At 41.0% G+C, this 20,745-nt stretch overlaps 1 protein-coding gene across 1 annotated transcript; it reads left to right on the top strand.

The window, feature by feature from the left end:
• The first annotated feature begins 1,449 nt into the window (after positions 1-1,449).
• On the top strand, positions 1,450-20,396 carry fbxl19 (F-box and leucine rich repeat protein 19). The gene is made up of 11 exons (XM_088069311.1): positions 1,450-1,773; positions 4,503-4,703; positions 7,036-7,179; positions 8,054-8,140; positions 8,515-8,700; positions 8,796-8,828; positions 9,797-11,088; positions 12,098-12,261; positions 12,573-12,734; positions 13,318-13,539; positions 14,035-20,396. Exons 2-11 carry the CDS (start codon positions 4,518-4,520, stop codon positions 14,313-14,315), a joined length of 2,757 nt encoding a protein of 918 aa, XP_087925437.1. The 5' UTR covers positions 1,450-1,773; positions 4,503-4,517; the 3' UTR covers positions 14,316-20,396.
• Positions 20,397-20,745: the final 349 nt, after the last annotated feature.

Raw genomic sequence — 20,745 nt, 5'->3', positions numbered from 1 at the left:
AAAAAAGTCTCACTATAACTAGTTACTACTTGTAGTCTTTGTTAATTATATGTGTGAATGTATTTGGCAATACAACCTGATTCTGATTACTTTTTTTAATAATGTTTTCTTTAAAATTGCCACAATTTTTAATACCCCCCCCCGAAAAAATGTTACTTTAAAAATCCCCATTTAAAAAAATATTACCAAACTGTTATCTTGAAAAATTGCAGAAAGCCTTCAAAAAATAAATAATTCTTTTAAAAACAACTGCCAAAATGTTGATTTTAAAATAATCACGAAAAAATGTGTAAAGAAAAAAATCACTACTTTTTTTTCTTTTTCTATTTTCTATGTTTTCTTTAAAAATCACCAGGAACTTTTCATGAGATAAAAAAAATCACCAAAATGTTTTCTTTAAAATTGCCATTTTTTTTCCCAAGAAACAAAATATTGTCAAAAAAGAGTCACCATAATCTTTTAAAGAAAAAAATCGCCAAAATGTTTCCTTAAAAAGTCACCAGAATCTTTTCAAGAAAAAAAATCTACAAATGTTTTCTTTAAAAATAGACCAAAAAAAAAAAAATCCCTGTTATATTTTAATTAAAAATCACCATAAACTTGAGAGAAATCGCCCAAAATCTTTTCTCTAAAAATCGCCAAAAATAAAAAGTCACCAAAATGTTTTAAAGACAAAAAGCGTAAATGTTTCCTTTAAAGGTTTTCAAAAACTTTTCAAGAAAAAAGAATTTAAAATCATCAAACTCCCCCTAAAATAAAAGCCAAAATATTTTGTTTAAAAATCACTAAAAAAAATTCCTGAATTTTTTTTTTTTAAACACTGCTTAATTTTTTCAAGAAACAAATCCCTAAACTGTTTGAAGAAAAAAAAACAAAACATGAAATACCAAAAATTAAAAAATGCTTTAAAATGTTTTCTTTTAAAAAATGACCAAAACCTTTCATAAAGAAAAACAAAATCACTGGATTTTTTCTTTAAAAATGACATAAACAATTTAAAGAAAAAATAAATTGCCAAACTGTTTAAAGATTTCCAAAAAGCCATAAAGTTTCCTTTAAATTGTATTTAAAAAATCAAGATGTAATTGCTTAAATGTTTTCTTTAAAAAAAAAAATCACCAAAAATAATTCAAGATTTTTTTTAAAGAAAATATGCCTTCCAAACTTATGCACCCACAGGTTTGGAGGGCATTTGAAGTTGAACACCTCTCCCCTTTAGTCAAAATAAAACACACAAGTATCTCCACAGGGCCTAAAAAATAAATGACATGCCCCCCTTTTACACCCCCTGTCCTCTCATAAATAACAAACAGTCCCTTAACGAATTGTGTTATTATTAATGTTTTGACAACATTGTTCACCGGCTATTCCTGCCAATAAAGCATATTGAAACTGAAAAAAATGAAATTGAAAATTAAGGGGGGGGGTGGGGGGGCAGAGAGAGAGAGAGAGAGAGGGAGGAGGGGGGAGTGAATGGGCTCGGTTCAGGCAGCAGCAGCACTGCACCCTTCACTTTATCGATATATCGATCAGTTTGGAGACATTTAGCCCCTCAGCGGGTCCGGTAGTGAGGCTAGCCCGGGAGCTAGCCCGGAACACTGGAGGCTAACACCGATGGGACGCGTGTGAAGCAGCCCGGGAGAAGCAGCAGCCTGGCGGAAAGAAAGAAACAAGGAAGCGGACGGCTAGCTGCGCTGGAGCTAACGTTGGCTAACTGTTGGCTAATATTATTTCTAATGAGAAACCGAGGAGTATGCGACCTGAACCGAAGAGGTGAGTGTCTGCGGGCGTGTTTGTGTGCGCGAGGCCGGTCCACGGAGCTCCGTGTGCCCGCTGCGAGGCTCCGCCGAGGCGGACAGATAATGAAAGAGGAAGCATACTGCAGCTAGCACGCTGCTAACATGTTAGCCACCGTAACACCTCAGCTCCCGGGGGGATGGGGACGGATAGAGTCATTTCACATGATGTGATGTTTAATTAACAACACACCTGACCCGCACACACGATTACAGGTGTTTCTGCGCTGTCTCGCGCTCATTAAATGTATGTTACTGTGACGCGCTAACGCTGTTAGCCGTTAGCGGCTAATCTCGCAAGTGGAGCCAGATGCGCATCTTCATTATTGTTGGCTGCTAACTTCTGCTAGCTGCTGAGAGGTGTTTGACCAGATAACATGAAATAATGTTTTATCGATCATCAGAGCGGGCGTCCAGGTGTTGCAGCTGCACGAGGACACACATAATTACACAGAAAATCAGATTTATGTGAACACACACACACGCACACACACACACACTGTTTTTTATGCTCGTGTTCTGACACAGAAACACATGCAGTTGGAACAGGATTATTATGGACACAACATAATGTTTTCTGCAAATATAAATAAGAAGAAAATGAAATAATGATTTTAATAATAATGTAAAAAAGATTTAAATATTCACTGTAAAAAAATTGCCAGGAAATTTTAACAAAAAAATCACTAAATAAATTAAAGAAAAAAAAACTCACCTAAATGTTTTCTTACAAAATCACCCACAATTTAAGAGAAAAAATCGCCCAAAATTTCCTGTGAAAGTAAAAATGTTATCAAAATATTTTCTCAAAAAATCGCCAGAATATTTTCAAAGAATAAAAAAAATCATGACAAAATTTTTTTAAAAAACTAACAAAACCTTCAAAATGTTTTCTATAAAATTGCTAAAAAATTAGAGAAAAAGACTTACAGCTGAAACAAGGACAAGACAGGATTATTATGGACACACGTATATAAAAAATGATATATTTATCTCAATATTGTATAAAAAATAGCAGCTGAAAAATAACATTGACCTGGAAATAAAACTAAATATACAAGTCACATGTTCTGTAGGTTGTAAACTACACAAATACTGCAAATTAATATGGATGTATATATATATGGACTTTATTATAATACATGTATGTAAATGTTTGTATACTCCTTATCCAGCATGTTGAATTTACAGTCAGTGACAGATGATATAAAATAATGTTTTATTGATCAGAGGAGACATCCAATGTTACACCTGCACAAATACACAGAATCAGATTTATTGGCTCAGTATGTGAACACACTCATATAAGGAACTGACTCTGGTTTTAATTATTGCTCTCGTGTTTTGACACAGAAACAGACTCACAGCTAAAATAAGGACAACAAAACTGATGAAATTAAAGTAAAGAATAGGTCAGACTACTGGGGAAAAAATATGTTTATCTAAATATCATATAACAATATAATAATAATAATACATTTTATTTGTGGGTGCCTTTCAGAGCGCTTAAGGACACCTTACAGGAACACAACAGAAAAACTACAAGGCTGAAAAGCACCAATGACCAACACTGAAATGAAAATAAAACATTAATATACCAGTCACATGTTCTGTAAACTGCACAAACACGACAGATAAATAAATACTGAATGGAAATATATGGACTGGGTTGCAGCTTGTGCACAATGGGTACAATATTATCATTATTCTTTAGTCATGTTGCAGTATTATTTCAATTTTTAATGTGTTGCAATATATATAAATACCTTAAAAATTAGCATTTTATCTTCAGTCAAAGCTCGCAGCAACATATTACATATATTTTGACAGCGTTTTATAGCCTAGCGATTAATTGATTAAATTTTGCATGTTCGATTAAATTCTTAACAACTGATTAATTGATCATCGATTAATTGTAATCATACCTAGTGTTTTTTTTTTTAATGTTAGACTTAAATGAAAAATGAGTTTCTCAAAGATGTTCAGTTTACTGAGACAGAAAACACAGTGCAGCTTTAAAAATACTTTGGTTACAATGAGTCCGTTTATCAAAGTGGATTTCATCAATATTCCAAAAACTGACTGATCATCATCATCATCGCAGCCCTTTACCCAAAGAAAGATGGCAGCCAGACGAGGAAGCGGCTCCCGTTCAGGCCGTGGAGTCGGTCAGCTTCCTCCCGGCAGCAGCAGCATGTTTTCACTTTTATTACGGCGTCATGATTCATCTCAGATCCAAAGACACAAACGCTAAGGGTCGACAGATCATCGGCCTGGGCGATTATCGGGACTGATACTTCTGCTGATTATCTGTATCGGCGTTTCATTTTAATGAGCGCCAATAAAATTAATTAATGAAAAAGTGTGCAAATTTTTCTCAACTAGCACCAGGTAAGACAGTCTGCAGTACCTGCAGAGAAAGTCTGGGAGGAAGTTTTACACCGTAAAACCTCGGGGAGCTGTTTGTATTTATTCACTTTTTATTTAAATTTTCACGGAACTTTATGAAAAATGTTGCAGGGGACTTATTTGCAGAAAACATTTTAACAGAGTTTTGTGTTTAATTTAGTTCAAAATTCAAAGTTTTGACTGAAATATTTTCATTGTTATTGCAAATGCATATCGGCTCCAAATATCGGTCGACCCCTAACAAACGCGGACCCACGTGTGTTAATGTCTGCGTGCATGTTGTCTCTGTGTCTGCAGCTGACTTGTTGGGTGATGTCGGGCAGTAAGGCGCTGGGCGGGGGGGCTGGCGGGGGGGCGAGGCGCAGGCGGACGCGGTGCCGGCGCTGCCAGGCCTGCATGAGGACCGAGTGCGGAGAGTGTCACTTCTGCAAGGACATGAAGAAGTTCGGAGGGCCCGGCCGCATGAAGCAGTCCTGCCTCCTCAGACAGTGCACGGCGGTGAGACACGCACGCACGCACACACACACACACACCGCACACACACACACACACACACACACACACACACACAGCTTCCAGCTTTAGCACCGTTTCTCTTTTCTGTGTGTTTGATCAAAAACACACTCGAACTGATCCAAACGTTGTCGTGTGACTCTGAACTGACTGAGCTGGTTTTAACTCTTTCAAAACCTGGAGAGACATCAGTTTTCTTCTTTCAGCATCTTTTCACAATTATTTAACCCTTTGAACTCTAAGCATATTGGTGTGATATCTATCAAAAACAACAAAACAGGAAATGAGCAACTTTTGTTCTGAAAATTGCAAAAAAAAATTAGTAGATTTAGATTTTTTCTAGGAAAAGAAGAAAAAGGGAAAAATATATTTTTAATTCTTATAATTACATATTCAAATTATTTTTTAATGGTAGGGAAAATGAAGAGGGGAAAAAGAAAAAAAATGTAATAATCATATTTCCAAATTTAAATTTATGTTACAGAATTATACTTTTTAAAGCGCTTTTTTCTTTTTTTTCCGTCTAATTTTCAGGTAATTTTCAGTCATCTTTTAATAATTTTGGGGTCATTTCTTCTTTTGTTGTGGATTACCTTTTTCCTTTGATTTTAAAGACATCAAGACAGGGTTAAACCACACATTTGCATGAAGAGCTCACACACACAAACACGCACACACACACACACACACACAAAACTGAAGTTTACATGTATGGAAAGGACTTTAGCCTCCGTGTCACGCAGAGAGAAGCGCGTGTGAACGTCGGGGCTGCGTTCAGCTCCGACTAAACGCAGCAAAACGTTTATTCAAAGAAAATAGTGCTTGTTGCTTCTGGAGCCGCCATTACTGATCTGCAGGCGGCGGCTGCGTCATCAACCCCAACGCAGTCCCTGATTGGCTGCTTATGTCATCAACTACGATGCCGCTCCCTGATTGGCTGTGATTGATCCGGACTGATACACAGAGAGAGAAACTGAGGTTTAGACGAGAACGGCTCGACCAAAAACTGAAAAGTTTTTCCTTTGCAGTTATAAAAATCTGCGTTCATATGAAACACCGTGAGAGCGATCCTCGTGTACACGGATCCACAAAATGACACACCATAGAAGAAGACCACACGCCTGCACATGAAGGCGTTCTTCTACAGAGCGGCGAGTATAAACAAACAAGACGACGATGGCGAACGCACGAGAACCAACAGCATTAACAACCTCAGCAGAGGCGGCACAAACAGCTCAGCAGGCCGCCATTGTTGTTATTGTTGCCCGCCTGCTCACTGTGGCTGTTTGTTGAAACGTGATGCGTGAAGAGACGTCACCGTCCTCACAGGATCATCGCCAGTTTCCACGGCGACAGAAGGGGTGGCGTTTCAAATGATTACACTCTGGAACCCACCTTCAAAAGTTTGTGTTTTCAGGCCCCCGAAACGCCGTTGTCATCGAAAGGACGGACTAAACCGTGACAAAAGTTTCATGAGTCAAGAACCGTTGACGTGGAAACGGGTCCCTAAATAATGAGCTGACATCATCGGGACGGTCTCAGCAGGATAATGTTTGTGCTTTAAATACAAATTTAAGTTTTTATCACATTGATGCAGAAATCATCAACAGCTGCAGACAGATGTCACACACACACACACACACACACACACACACACTCACACAGGAACACTCACACACACACACACACACACTCACACAGGAACACACACACACACACACACACTCTGACATGTTAACATGCAGCCAGCACTCATTTACATGTCGACATGATCCACACTCTCTCTCTCTCACACACACACACACACACACACACACACACACACAGTCAGAACGTCGTTTTCAAACACTGAAGGTGTGATTTTTTTAAAAAGATTTTTTTTGTCAATTCTTCAAATAGCATCAGCAGGCGACGATGCTGGGTTTCCGTGGCAACCAGAGATGGTTGCTGGCGCTCTGAGCGAGAAAGAGTTGGCTTTGATCCATCACACACACACACACACACACGCACACACACACACACACAGACACACACAGGTTTAGCCAGTTGATCTTCATATTATTTTTTTGGAGGTTTATTTATTTATTTGTTTGTTTATTTGTGGTTGTGGAGGGAAGACAGGGAGGAGATGATGGAGGTGGAGGAGGAGGTGGCGCCCCCTTTGGTGCTGCTTGGTATTGCAGCCAAAAAACCTTTTTTCCTCACAGACTTCCATTAAAACAGACATCTGTCAAACTGTTGACAGGACATGTCCAACTGCAAATTAAATGTCCTGTCCATCTATGTCCACCTGTCTGACTTGCTTGTCTGTGTCCAGCCGGTCTTACCTCACACGGCGGTGTGTTTTGCGTGCGGCGAGGCGGGGAAGGAGGACACAGTGGACTCAGAGGAGGAGAAGTTCAGCCTGTCTCTGATGGAGTGCACCATCTGTAACGAGATCATCCACCCCAGCTGTCTCAAGGTCAGTTAATCACCAATATCAGCTGTCTCAAGGTCCGTTTATCACCAATATCAGCTGTCTCAAGGTCCATTTATCACCAATGTCAGGTGTCTCAAGGTCCGTTTATCACCAATGTCAGGTGTCTCAAGGTCAGTTTATCACCAATATCAGCTGTCTCAAAGTCAGTTTATCACCAATATCAGCTGTCTCAAGGTCTGTTTATCACCAATATCAGCTGTCTCAAGGTCAGTTTATCACAAATATCAGCTGTCTCAAGGTCAATATCAGCTGTCTCAAGGTCAGTTTATCACCAATATCAGCTGTCTCAAGGTCCGTTTATCACCAATATCAGCTGTCTCAAGGTCAGTTTATCACCAATATCAGCTGTCTCAGGTTCCGTTTATCACCAATATCAGCTGTCTCAAAGTCAGTTTATCACCAATATCAGCTGTCTCAAGGTCTGTTTATCACCAATATCAGCTGTCTCAAGGTCAGTTTATCACAAATATCAGCTGTCTCAAGGTCAGTTTATCACCAATATCAGCTGTCTCAAGGTCAGTTTATCACCAATATCAGCTGTCTCAAGGTCCGTTTATCACCAATATCAGCTGTCTCAAGGTCCGTTTATCACCAACATCAGCTGTCTCAAGGTCAGTTTATCACCAACATCAGCTGTCTCAAGGTCAGTTTATCACCAATATCAGCTGTCTCAGGTTCTATTGATCACCAATATCAGCTGTTTTTATTGTTTTTATCATCAATATCAGCTGTTTTAGTCATTTTTATCACCAATATCCGCTGTTTTAATTGTTTTTAATCACTAATATCAACTGTTTAGTTGTTTTTATCACTAATATCAGCCTACAGTACACTGAGTGTGTTTATGTGTCCTCAGATGGGCAAAGCCGAAGGAATCATCAACGATGAGATCCCAAACTGCTGGGAGTGTCCAAAGTGCCACAAGGAGGGCAAAACCAGTAAGGTAAGAGTCACACCAGAAAGGCTCTGCGCAAAGAAAATGTGATAATATTAATAATAATAATAATGATAATAATAGTGATTATAGACGTTGTTTGTTTAGCACTTTGAAAAACACAGGTCCACGGTACTTTACAATGAAGTAAAACACATTTAACACACAGAGATTAAACAAACTAAGAGCCATGAAACATGAAAACCTTATAAAACATGATGTGTATATATATATATATATATATAACTCCAGGCGTATCTGCCCGACTGGTGCATTGAAAACGACGATTTTACACAGTGGTATCAAAGTCTCGCGTCTTCCTCCTGCCGTTGGTGATCAGGTGATCACGTCAGTAACGGTCTGTATTAAATGTTTGCGTCCAGGACCAGGCGGACGGCTCTGGGAAACGCCGGCTGGATAACGGGGAGGTGGGCCGCTGGAAGCTCACAGATGACCCGCCCCCAAAGAAGAAAGCCCCGCCCTCCCTGGAGGAGGGGGGGCGGACGGACGGGGGACACAAGAGGAAGAAGGAGAAGGAGCTGCCTCCGGACAGCGGGCCCAAGAAGAAGGTGCAGTGTTAACCAATCACAGAGCAGATCTGACAGGATGTTCATGTGTCCCGCTCTGACTGACCGTCTGTCTCTACTTCCTGTTTCTCTCTCAGATGAAAGGCGGCCACGAAAAACGCCTCAAAAAGGTATCAAGTCTCTATTATTATTATTTCAGTGTTTTTTTATTATTTAGTTTACAGTGACCCCAAAAAAGTAAAAAAAAACACTTTACACTTGAAAAACCAACAATAATTTCAGTTTTTACAGTTTCTGGCTGTGATAAATGGGGCCTTTTTGTTGATTTTATATTTTGTAGAAATTTGTTTTTTCCTTAATTCTTGAATATGTTTTTTTCTTTAAAAAGTTTGGTAAAAAAAAATTTTCATTAGAAAAATTTGCGAGTTTTGTTCAATAAAAAAAGTTTCTTTTTTGAGGGTGATATATATTTTTCTAGAATTTTAGAATTGCCAAAATATTTTTGGGTTTTTTTAAATCACTAATAATGATAAAACTGAAAAAAAGAAAATTTATAAACAAAAAAATGTCCAAAATGTTCAAAGAAAAACAAAATTGCCAAAACAAAATTAAAGAAAAAACTAATTCACCAAAAATATTAATTTGTAGTCCTGTTCTGAATTCATTTTTTTCTCAATCGAATACATTCACAAAGCTGTTGCATAGTAACGAAAAGAACGATAAGGAGTATTGATGGATGCATGAGCTTTAAAATTTGCCTCAAAGTCCTAGAAAAGTCCTGGAAAGTTATTGTTGAAATGTGCTCAGTCACTAAAGAAAAACTATCTGACCTTAAAGAAAAAGTGTGTTTGCAGCTCGCTCCCTCCGGACTTTAGCTCGCTCGTTACTTTCCGCACTGATGTTTCTCTTCTCGTCACCTGAGAGAAACCGAACATCAGAGCGAACTCACTCACTGACGTCGCCATTTCAACGCGATGAATCAGCTGAAGGACGGTCGGACGGTGCAGGACACACCGCAGAAACGACGGCGACAGGCGGTCACCGCCTGGTGTGTCAGGGCCGCCACAGACGACCGAGACGGTCTCCGTTTTAAAGTGACGACCTGCTGATCAGCTGACGCTTTCTTTTTCTCCTTCAGAAACCCAAACAGGAGGCCCTGGAGTCCAACGGTCCCACCTCCTCAGCTGCAGGAGGAGCAGGAGGACTGCAGGGCTCCTCCACTTCCTCCTCCTCTTCCTCGCAGCCCGGGGGAGGAGGAGGAGGCGGAGGAGGAGCAGGGGGGACGTCGAGTGCAGACCAGCGCTCCCACCACCGAGAGAAACTGGAGCGCTTCAAGAGGATGTGTCTGCTGGAGCGCCGGCCCGAGTCCTCCTCCTCCTCCTCCTCCAGCTCCGAGTCCGACTCTGAGTCTGACTCCGACGACTCCCTGAGGGGGGAGCAGGCCGGAGGAGGCTCCTCGCCTTCGTCCTCCTCCCCTGCCCCGCCTCCTCCCGTGGTCTACGGCAACAGCAGCGGTGGGCGTGCGGAGCGAGAGAGGAGTCGCAGCGAGCGGGAGAGAGAGCGGGAGAGGGAGCGCCGCCTGGCGGAGCTGGGCTTCAGCGCCAGTGAGGAGTCGGAGGGGGAGGCGGGGAGGGGGGAAGAGGAGGTGCGGGAGGAGGAGCAGGGAGGGGGGGAGAAGGCTCGGCGGAGAGGAGGAGGAGAGGCGGGGCTACCTCCGCGGGGACGGAAAGGAGGACTGCTGGACGGGGAGGATGAGGACACGCCCACCTCCGACAGGACCAGGAAAAACTCCGCCTCCCTTCCCCCGCCCTCTCCCCTCTCCTCCAATCAGATGCCTCCGTCCTCACAGCATGACAGCTTCACGGGGAAGCAGCGCAGCAACGGGCAGGAGGCGCGCAACGGGCGGACACGAGGAGGGACGGGTGGGGGAGGAGGAGGGAGGGAGGGAGGGGAGAAGGAGAACGCCAGCGGCGTTCTGACCAATCACAGACACAGCGGAGGAGGTGGGGGCGGGACCAAAGGAAGCGGAAGCCGCGGCAACAAGATCCGCAACAGTAAGAGCCAGACGTCCAGGAACAGCACCTCCTCGTCCTCCTCCTCTATCCCCACCTCCAACGGGGGAGGAGGGGGGGGAGGCGGTCTCATGATGTCAGCCATGGCGGCGTCCCCCTGCTCGCAGCCGTCCCGCCTCGCCCCGCGCTCTCAGATGATGAAGCGCAGCCCGCCGGCCGTGCCCTCGCCGCCGCGGCCCATTCAGATGGAGAGGCACCTGGTGCGCCCCCCCCCAACCTGCCCCGAGCCCAGCTGCCTCCCGCTGGACTCCGGCTCCTCCCACATCATGACCCGCGACGTGTGGCTGCGAGTCTTCACGCACCTGAGCCAAAGGGAGCTGTGCGTCTGCATGAGGGTGTGTCGCACCTGGAGCCGCTGGTGAGTGACATCACAGTGACATCACTCTGACATCACAAGTTTGTCCTTTAAAAGGAAAAAATGTTAAAATGTTTGAAGACATTTGTCAAATTGTTTCTGTAAAAATTGTCCAATTTTTTTCTTATTAAAAAAACCACAAGAAGTTTTCAAGAAAAATAAATGGCCAAAATTTGTCCTTTGAGAGCAACATTTTTGAGAGAAAACGTGCCGTCCATGTTCACTCAACAAATTGTCTTTGTTTTAAAATAGAAAAACAAAATCCGGCTGTTTACAGTCGTACGCCACCCTCCAAAATAAAAACATCCGTCAAATGATTCGACATACCTTCACCTTTTTGTACCTTTTCCCCCCTCATAAATAACAAACAGTCCCTAAGTCATATTTGAATATTCAGTTCTTATCCTGTTCACTGTTTTTTAAATAATACATATTTAAGTCCTGGAAAAGTCCTGGAAAAATCCTGGAAAAGTGTGAGAGTCCTGTATGGATCGTAAACTCTTTATCAGAATCAGAATCAGAATCAGAAAAAGATTTATTGCCAGGTATAGTTAACACAATATGAGGAATTTGTTCTGGTGGGTTGGTGCAACATAAATATAGAAAAAACCCCAAAAAAACCAGATGAAATAGAAGATACAAATATAAAATATAAAATATAAAAAGTACGAGTCTAGCAGTGCAAAACAAAACAAGTAACACAAGTAACAGTGTAACAGTGCAAGAAACAGAACCATGGAATTAAAGTTATATACAAGAATGTTTGGAGTGCAGATATATACTGATATTTATTTATACAGGTTTATTATAAAACAGCTCATGAACTCAGCTGAGAAATATAAACATTAGAAACCTCAGCTCTCCTCTTTATTGTCATGTGTTTATAGGTGAGCCCCGCCCCCTCCAATATGGCGGGGACACCGGCGTGTTTACGCCTGTCTCTCTGTCCATCTGTCTCTCTGTGTCTCTGTCTCGGTGAGGTCTCCCACTGAGTCTCTGCTTTCTTCTTCAGGTGTTGTGATAAGCGTCTGTGGACTCAGATCGACCTGAGCCGGCAGCGCTCCATCACCCCGCCCATGCTGAGTGGTATCATCCGCCGCCAGCCCGTCTCCCTCAACCTGGGATATACCAACATCTCCAAGAAGCAGCTCATGTGGCTCATCAACCGCCTGCAAGGTGCCGCCGCACTTCCTGCTCACCTGTGTGACTCCTGTTTACGCTCAGTCTCCTCTTCAGATGCTCTGAACCCATCGGCTCAGTCCTCGTCTCACCTGTCTGTCTCACCTGTCCCGTCTTACTTGTCTGTCTCACCTGTTTTGCTTACCTGTCTTTCTCACCTATCTTTCTCACTTGTCCATCTCACCTGTCCTGTCTCACCTGCCCGTCTTTCTTGTCCCGTCTCACTTGCCCGTCTCACCTGTCCGTCTCACCTGTCCTTTCTCGCTTGTCCTGTCTCACCTGTCCTGTCTCACCTGTCCCGTCTGCAGGTCTGCTGGAGCTGAATGTTTCGGGGTGTCCGTGGCCGGCCGTCTCTGCTCTGTGTCAGGCCATCTGTCCCTGTCTGAAGCTGCTGGACCTAAGCAGAGTGGAGGACCTCAAAGACTCACACCTGAGGGAGCTACTGGCCCCGCCCCCTGACACCAGGACAGGTGAGACACACCTGAGAGCAACGCACGCACTGTCACAGAGCATCAGGAGCTAAATATTCCTCTCGGTGTGATTTCTTTTGAAAATACAGGACAAAACTTAATGAACAACTTGGCATGAAAAGTCCTGCAAAACGCTAAAAATGAGTAAACGGTGACCCAAACGAATAAGACCTAATTCGATATTGGATAATAGATTATTTTTAGCGTGTTTTTAAGGTCATTTTCTTTTCTTTTTTTCTTTATTTTTAATTTCAGGTCATTTTCTTGTAACCTTTTACTGATTTCTTGTTGGTGTTTTTTTTTTGCTTATTTTCATGTAATTGTCATCTTATGTTTTTACTGATTTCTTGTTGATATTTTTTGCTTATTTTCAGGTCATTTTCTCGTAACTTCTTTTTATTAATTTTTATGGCTATTTTGTATTAAATTGCTTGTCGCCCTTTTTCCATGTTTTTGAATGAAATCAGGCCAGTTTGCTCTGGTTTCAGGGGGTAGACCCGTCTGTGTTCTCTGCTCTCTGATTGGTCGAGCAGCTCAGGTCATTAACTGGTCTGTGTTCTCTGCTCTCTGATTGGTCGAGCAGCTCATGGTGAAACCAGAGTGGGGCGTTTCCAGAATGTGACGGAGCTGCGATTGGCCGGTCTTGAGCTGACGGACGCCTCGTCTCGTCTGTTGGTGCGTTACGTCCCTCACCTGAGCAGGTTGGACCTGAGCCACAGTGCGAACATCACTGACCAGACGGTGCACACCCTCACCTCCCCCATCTCCCCCCTGAGAGAGAGCCTCACCCACATCAACCTGGCAGGTAAACACACACACACGTCACAACATCGATCCCCTCTCAGCTGGTCGACTGTTTTAAACGTTAAATCCGCCAACTTTTCACTGTCGTTGCCATTTTCAACTCGAACTGTAAACAAACATCGTTAAACACTGCGGGTCCGACTGACGTTTCTGTTGAGCTTTCTACCGACTCGTTGCAATTTCCTGAAGCTTATCCCACAGCGTTTCCGCCTGCGTTTGAGCTGCTAAAATGTTTTTTTTTTTTTACTGGACCACAGCTTAGATTCTGCGACCAAAATGTGTGTGTGTGTGTGTGTGTGTGTGTGTGTGTGTGTGCGCGTTTCTGGTTGTGTGGAGGTGACGGCGCAGTGTGTGTGTGTGTGTGTGTGTGTGTGTGTGTGTGTGTGTGTGTGTGTGTGTGTGTGTGTGTGTGTGTGTGTGTGTGTGTGTTTTTCAGAATGTGTGAAGGTGACGGAGCAGTGTGTCTCACCTGTGTGTGTGTGTGTGTGTGTTTCAGGTTGTGTGAAGGTGACGGAGCAGTGTGTCCCGTTGTTGCGGCGCTGCTCCTCCCTGCAGACGGTCGACCTGCGCTCCTGCTCGCTCCTCTCCTCTGAGTCCGGACAGCTGCTCTCCTTCCCCTCCCACGCCTCCTCCTCTTCCTCCTCCACCTCCTCGTCCTCCTCTTCCTCCGCTGCCACCACGGTCGCTGCTTCGTCCTCCTCCTCCTCGGCGTCCGCCTCCTCGTCCTCCCTGTCCTCCTGTCCTCCTGAAGACAGAACGCTGCTAAAGAACAGCTAAAGTCCTCCTCCGGGTCATGTGACTGTTGGTCCAGCCGAGCCCCGCCTCCCACCTCGTTACACTACAGACAGGTGAGGAAGAGGAGGAGGCGACATTTCTCCTGATGTAACGAGTCCAGCCACCACAGAAGAAGAGGAGGACGCTGTTTTGGGAAAGTCGTGGGTAATAGTTAAAATAGAAACCCAGAGCATGTACATATTTGTTCTCTGTACAATTTTGGGTGTGTGTATATATCTGTAGTTTACTGTAAATGACCCTTAACCTTTGAGACATCACTCCTCTCCCTCTGTCCTCCTTCTGTCCTCCCTCTGTCCTCCCTCCGTCCGTCCTCCCTGCCTCCATCATCACGCCAGGCGCCGCCTCCTCCTCAGTAGCTGCAGAAACAGGGAAAAGAGGAAAATCAGTCATGTTGTTCAAATTTAGTTTGTGTGATTTGACAGGTGACATCATCGACCCCGCCCCCTCCCAGCAGGGAGTCACACACCTGTGGGCTCGTTTGTCAGCGAGGCTAACACTTTCCCTCCGCTTCCAGTCTTTGTGCTAAGCTAGGCTAACTCACCTGTGGGGGAGCGGGACGCCCTCAAATGTTGAATCGTCTTTTCTCTCTGAGGTCTGGCACCGCTTAACCCATTGAAACCCGAACTTTCCTTTCTTTCAAAAACATGGCAAGAAGGCAATTAGCAACCTAATGAGAAGTGAACCAAAAATTAGCAAGAAATTAGTAAAAAAAAAAAAAAAATACAATAAAAAGACCTAAAATTATCACACATAAAACAAGTCCAAATAAAAATGAACAGGGAAGTAAAAAACACAACAATTGAGAAATGCCCTGAAAAAAATGCATAAAAATGTAGAATTTATTTATTTTTTGTTCTGTAAAATACTTTAAAATATGTTATTATGATAATTAGAAATATAGTTCTCTTTTTTTTTTTCAAAATCTAGCAACTTAATGCAATTTGCTGGACTTTTCTTACTAAGTTGCTTATTGCCTTTTTTCCCCACGTGTTTGGAAAAAAAAGGCACCAATTTACTCAAAGTTGAACGATTTAAATGTGAACGAGGAAAAGTGATGCTGACCCGGGTTTCAGCGGGTTGAAAGGAAACTGCGAAACATTTTCTCGAGTCCAAAGTGACGTCGTTTTAATTTCGCCAGATTGACAGTAAAAAAGTCGCAGAGAGAAACGCAGAAAACCATCAGCGACGTTTTTAAGAAACGAAATCTGAATCGACGCTGATGAATCTGTCTGCGGTCGCGTGAATCCACGACGCCTTTCCTCAAACAGAAATATGAGAGTTTATGGTGTTCAGTCAGATTTCCACATTTCCTCCCGTCATCGTGAATGTAAACACACCAGACAGCTGCCGTGTGTGTGTGTGTGTGTGTGTGTGTGTGCGTGCGCGTGTGCGTGTGTGTGTGTGTGCGCGTGCGTGTGTGTTTGAATCTGAGCCTCAGTGTCTTCAACGTTCGCCTCATTCATTTATCTGCTCCTCCTCCTGCTCCTGCTCCTGCTCCTCCTCCTGCTCCTCCTCCTCGTGTGTCTGTCACCTCTGATCAGATTCTTTTGCGGAGTTCTTGTTGGTGTTTTCTCAGGAGTTTTTCTTTAATTTATTTGTTGCCATGGCGGCGCTCCGTCAGTCCAAACACACATTCCTGTTTTTTCTGTTTTTATTCGACAAACTTTTTCTTCTGTCGGCTGCGATCGTTCAGACGACTCTGAACGATCTCAGTCTGTTTCTACGGGAGCTCATTTCTGCCAAAACAAAAAAACAAGTTTGGAAAAGTAAAGTCAAAGTAAAAATACTCACGACACAAAAACGTCACTAAAAAAGTCATTTCCTCGACACTCCGTGTCAGGATCTCGATTTGGTCTCTTTGATTTTGACTTTCTTCCTCGGAAACTTTTAATCTTATTTTCATAAATCTAAATTAGGAAACTACTTGATTTACTATTTAATCATATCTAATATCTCCGAATTCTGATTTAAATCGTCGCTGTCCTGATTTATGTCATAATCCTGGCTCGGCTTTCTGTCATCTTGATTTAGTTCCTAATAAGTCGTATTTTTTATTCAAAATGACAATTTCAAAAAAAGACCAAATCCTGACTTTCTAAATCAGATTCTCAAAAATCAGCCTTTCAACGCATCTTCCCATAATCCTGATTTATGTCTTCAGTCTCCATGAATCTTTTTAATATTTCTCATTTTCACCGACATTTTTCAATCTTTCCGTCTCTTGTTTAAATAAATCAAAATGAAGAATCTGAGTTTTGATTTAACATCTTTAATATCTCATGATTCTGATTTAAAAAGCCACAGTTCCTTCTCACATTCCCACAATCTTAATTCATCTCATAATCCTGACTCTTTTCTGTCGTCTTAATTTAGTTTGTCATGATGATTTTTAATTCAAAGTGACGATGAATTAAAAAAAAAAAATTTCCAATTCAACAGAAAAAGTTCAGCTTTCAACTCATCCTGTAACCCTGATTTATGTCCGATAATCTCGATTTGTTTTCTGATATTGACTTTTATCTCATAATTACGATCTCAGGATTTTGTATTTTACTTTAGTAAATCATAATTAATATTCTGTGTAATTTATATCAGAATCTTGATTTTGACTTAATAACTTAAAATCTTAAATATCTCATAATTCTGACTGGAAAAAGTCACCATATTTTCACTTTCTCATCGTCTTCATTTACTGTCAAATTAGCATTTTTACTCATTATCTTGACTTTTCTTTAATCTTGATTTAATGTCTAATAACTTTCTTTAAAAATCAAAAAGATTATTTAATCAGAGTCCAGATCTTGACCTCCTTAATCAAAGTCAAATCAGTAGTTAGACTGTCAATTTATTGCTGCATAATCCAGATTTCTGTCTCATAATCTTATACTTTTTAATAATTCTCTCACCTTTTCACTCTCTATCGTGATCTTGACTGTTTTATAATTTAATGATTCAGAAAGTCGTGAAATTAATCTTGAAAAGTTAAACTTTGATCGTGAGTATTTTTATATTTATTTCTAAATTCATATCAGTTTTTTGGGTTTTTTGGCTAAAATGGGCTCCTGTAGTTTTCCCAGGGGCCTCACTTATGAAAAATCAGTGGACTTCACATCAGGATCTTTGTTTAAAGCAAAGTTTTTGGCTTTTGGATGCAACTTTATTTTTGGTGAGCGAGGTCCTGAAGTTTGTGATCATATCTTGAGTTCACTGTGACTGTTTACTGGCTGTCTGTGTGCGAGGCAGCGGCACTGAGAGCGTCTTTACTTCCTACTGTTTCATGTTCAGACAGACACGACAAATCAAACCGCAGCCAAACTCATCATGGACTACAGTAAGGGACTGTGCGTTATTAGTGAGAGGACGGTGGTGAGTGGCTTTGGGAAAATTCCCTCCGCCATAAATGAGTTATTTGATTTTAAAAACTGATTCTTTGATGTTTGAAACATAAATTTCAAACATCAAGTTTCAAATCGAAAAATTGCCAAATTTTAAAAAAAAAAAAAAAAGCCAAATTGTTTACTTTAAAAATTGTCACATTATTTTCAAGAAAAAAATATCGCCAAAATGTTTTCTTTTAAAGTCATCAATAATATAAAATGATAAATTTTGGTTATATTTAAAGAAAGAATCTTTTCTTGAAAACAATGTGGCAGTTTTTATTTTATTTAAAATGTTGTCACTTTATTTATCTTTACAAAAAAATGGCGTATTTCTGTTTTTCCCTCAAAATTTTTGGCTTTTTTATTTAATTTTAAAAATTTGGTGATTTATTTTAAAAGAAAACAAGCCTTCCGATTCATGGTCTGAAAAGAAAATACAAAATTCATCCATTTAAAGTTGTCAAGCTCTTCCCTAAAGCCAAAATCAAAACCACAAGCCCTCCTTAGTGCTTAAAAAATTATTTCACATGCCCCTCCTTTTTTTGCACCACCCCTCCCCTCTCATAAATAACGAACAGTCCCTTATTATAATAAAAGTTTAGTAGAGTTCAGTAGATGGGCTGCTTTGTACTGCTAGCATGTCGGTTAGCGTGTTAGCCTCATAGTCTCATATTAGCGTCATGTGATGTAGCCCGTCAGCTTCCAGTGTTCGGTCTCAGTTGTTGTTGTGTTACCTCTGCTGCACTGTTCTCTGACGAAAAAAAAACTAAAATTAAATCTACGATTAAAATAATTCAAGAGCATGAGTGCCAAAACAGCTGCTGTTAGCGGCTAGCTAACATTAGCTACAAGCTGAATTAAATTTAGCTCTGGTGGTTTCAAAGTTAGCCCAACTTAAGATCTGAGTTGTTAATTAACTGTTTTGTTAGCCAGTTAGCAAGCTAAAGAAGCAAGCTAACACTAGCTAGCTAACTAGTGTTAGCATGCTACCTAGGCAGTTGAGTTTGGGAAATATTAACTACTGAAAAAAAGTCAGAAAAATTAGAACTGAAGAACAAATTAATGAAGAACATGTGAATTACTCAGAGGAAAAGAGCCATTATCAAGTAATGCAAACGTTAGCTTGTGAGCCAACGAATATGTAGCTAACTACTGGTTAGCTAGTATTTCTGAATGTACTAATTAATTTTCCAAACTTTAGACCTTCTCTGTAAATGAGCCAAGTTATTTGCCCATCTGAGGTAACAACCTAATGCTAGCTAGCTAGCTAACCAATGTTAGCTTGTTACAGATTAAGCATTTGAGATTGAAGGTTATGCTAAAGTTAGCTGGTAAGATTTAGCTAACTCCTCACAGAAATGGTATCACAGCAGTCAAATGCCACTTAATTTGGTACACCTGCAACGCTGGCAAGATAACCTGTTAGCTCATTAGTAATCTTAGATATCAAGCTAATGCTTGCGCCATGTTAGTTAGCATTTTCCGTGCTACCCAAATGGTGCCATGTTAGCATCATGGTTGTCATTAGTTTGCTTGTTAAATTGTTCAACTCTGCAAAAAAAATTACAACAAATTGGTAAAACAAAATTTACAATTTAAATTATGTCTTGAAAAAGAGCGGGAAAACAGCCATGAATCATTATCAAAGTCTTCGTTAGCTTGTTACCTCATTAGCATCAGGTGATCTAAGATAGATGTGGCTAAGGTTGCTACAGGACAAATAGCGGAGGTTGTTTGGCACAAATTAAGATTTATATTATTGTAAAATCGTCAAGTGAATCAATAGATAAAATATCAATTCTGATAATTCACTGAATGTTTTACAGCATTTAGGAATTAATAACCCCACCCCCCAATCAGTATTCAGCTCATTTTCTGTCTTCTATGTCATCAAAACTGAATGTTGTGTTTTTTTGTTTTTTCGGACAGTTGGTCAGAGTAAACTGTGAAATGTGGGAGTATTTTGACATATTTTTATTATAAGTATTGTAGCAGTGTGGCAGAGGTAATTGAGCTAGCTCGTGTTGGCTAGCTGGGCGGTGTTAGCTGGTTGGCTGTAGTCCATGAAATAAAAAGTATTAATAGTTAAATGTTAAATTGCCATAAACGCCTTGTTGTGCCATAAACACACCAGATCAATGTTTTACTGTGTTTAAAGGTCAGTTTTATATTTTATTTTTTGTATTCAGTTGTGATTTAGTTGTTTTTTTTTACTGTAACTGTAATGTGGGGAACAAGGATGCGAAACACGGCTTCAAACTTCACCTAGCAACAAGTGAGGAGATGAAATCTGATTGGACGAAAAATCCTTGACTCCCGAAAGCTCTTATCCAATCAGATGCCCCGACATCTCACCTTCTGTCTGTTCTCTGATCTTAGTAAAAATCTGAATCTGTCTAAGATGCACTGGATCTTCATCGTCATCTTCATCACCATCATCATCTTCGTCATCATCCTCACCTTTTGCCAAATGTAGTTTTTGTTGTGAAAAGGGGCATTTCTCTTGTTTTTTGTTCTTTTTGATACTTTGTCCATGACTCTTCCGTTGTGTTGATGAAAAAAAATGAGGAAGAAGTTGGAACAAAAAGTAAAAAGACACAAAAAGACCAACTCAAGGCAGCTACGTATGAGTGACTACTGTAAAATGACTAACTAATAAAGAAGCAATGGGTTCGTTTTTACAGCCGGCTGCTGGTTTGTTCATCAACAATTTAACATCGATCAGAAACACAACAAGTCAAAGGAAAGTTTGTTTATTTCTGACTTCATTTACGATTCTTATAACTTTATTATTTAAACTTAATTTAATTAACTGGTGCCACAACCTGTGGTACTACTGAACGTTAGTGCATCTGTGAGTTGTATTAGTACATGCTTTGTATATTTGCTACATTTATCTGACAGAAATTATTTTTTTAAAAAGAGTTTCTGATTAGCCACTTTGAACCTGAGCGAATTGGCTTGATTAATTTCTAAATCAAGGGAATAAATCACAATTTTAAATATTACATGGGGGGGTGCTCCAAAATCAT

This window comes from Plectropomus leopardus, chromosome 18 (genome assembly GCF_026936395.1).
Source record: "Plectropomus leopardus strain MGB_pleo_1.0 chromosome 18, ASM2693639v1, whole genome shotgun sequence".
Lineage (NCBI taxonomy): Eukaryota > Metazoa > Chordata > Actinopteri > Perciformes > Serranidae > Plectropomus > Plectropomus leopardus.
Note: the sequence above shows the minus strand (reverse complement) of the source record. Positions and strands in the feature narration are given on the sequence as shown.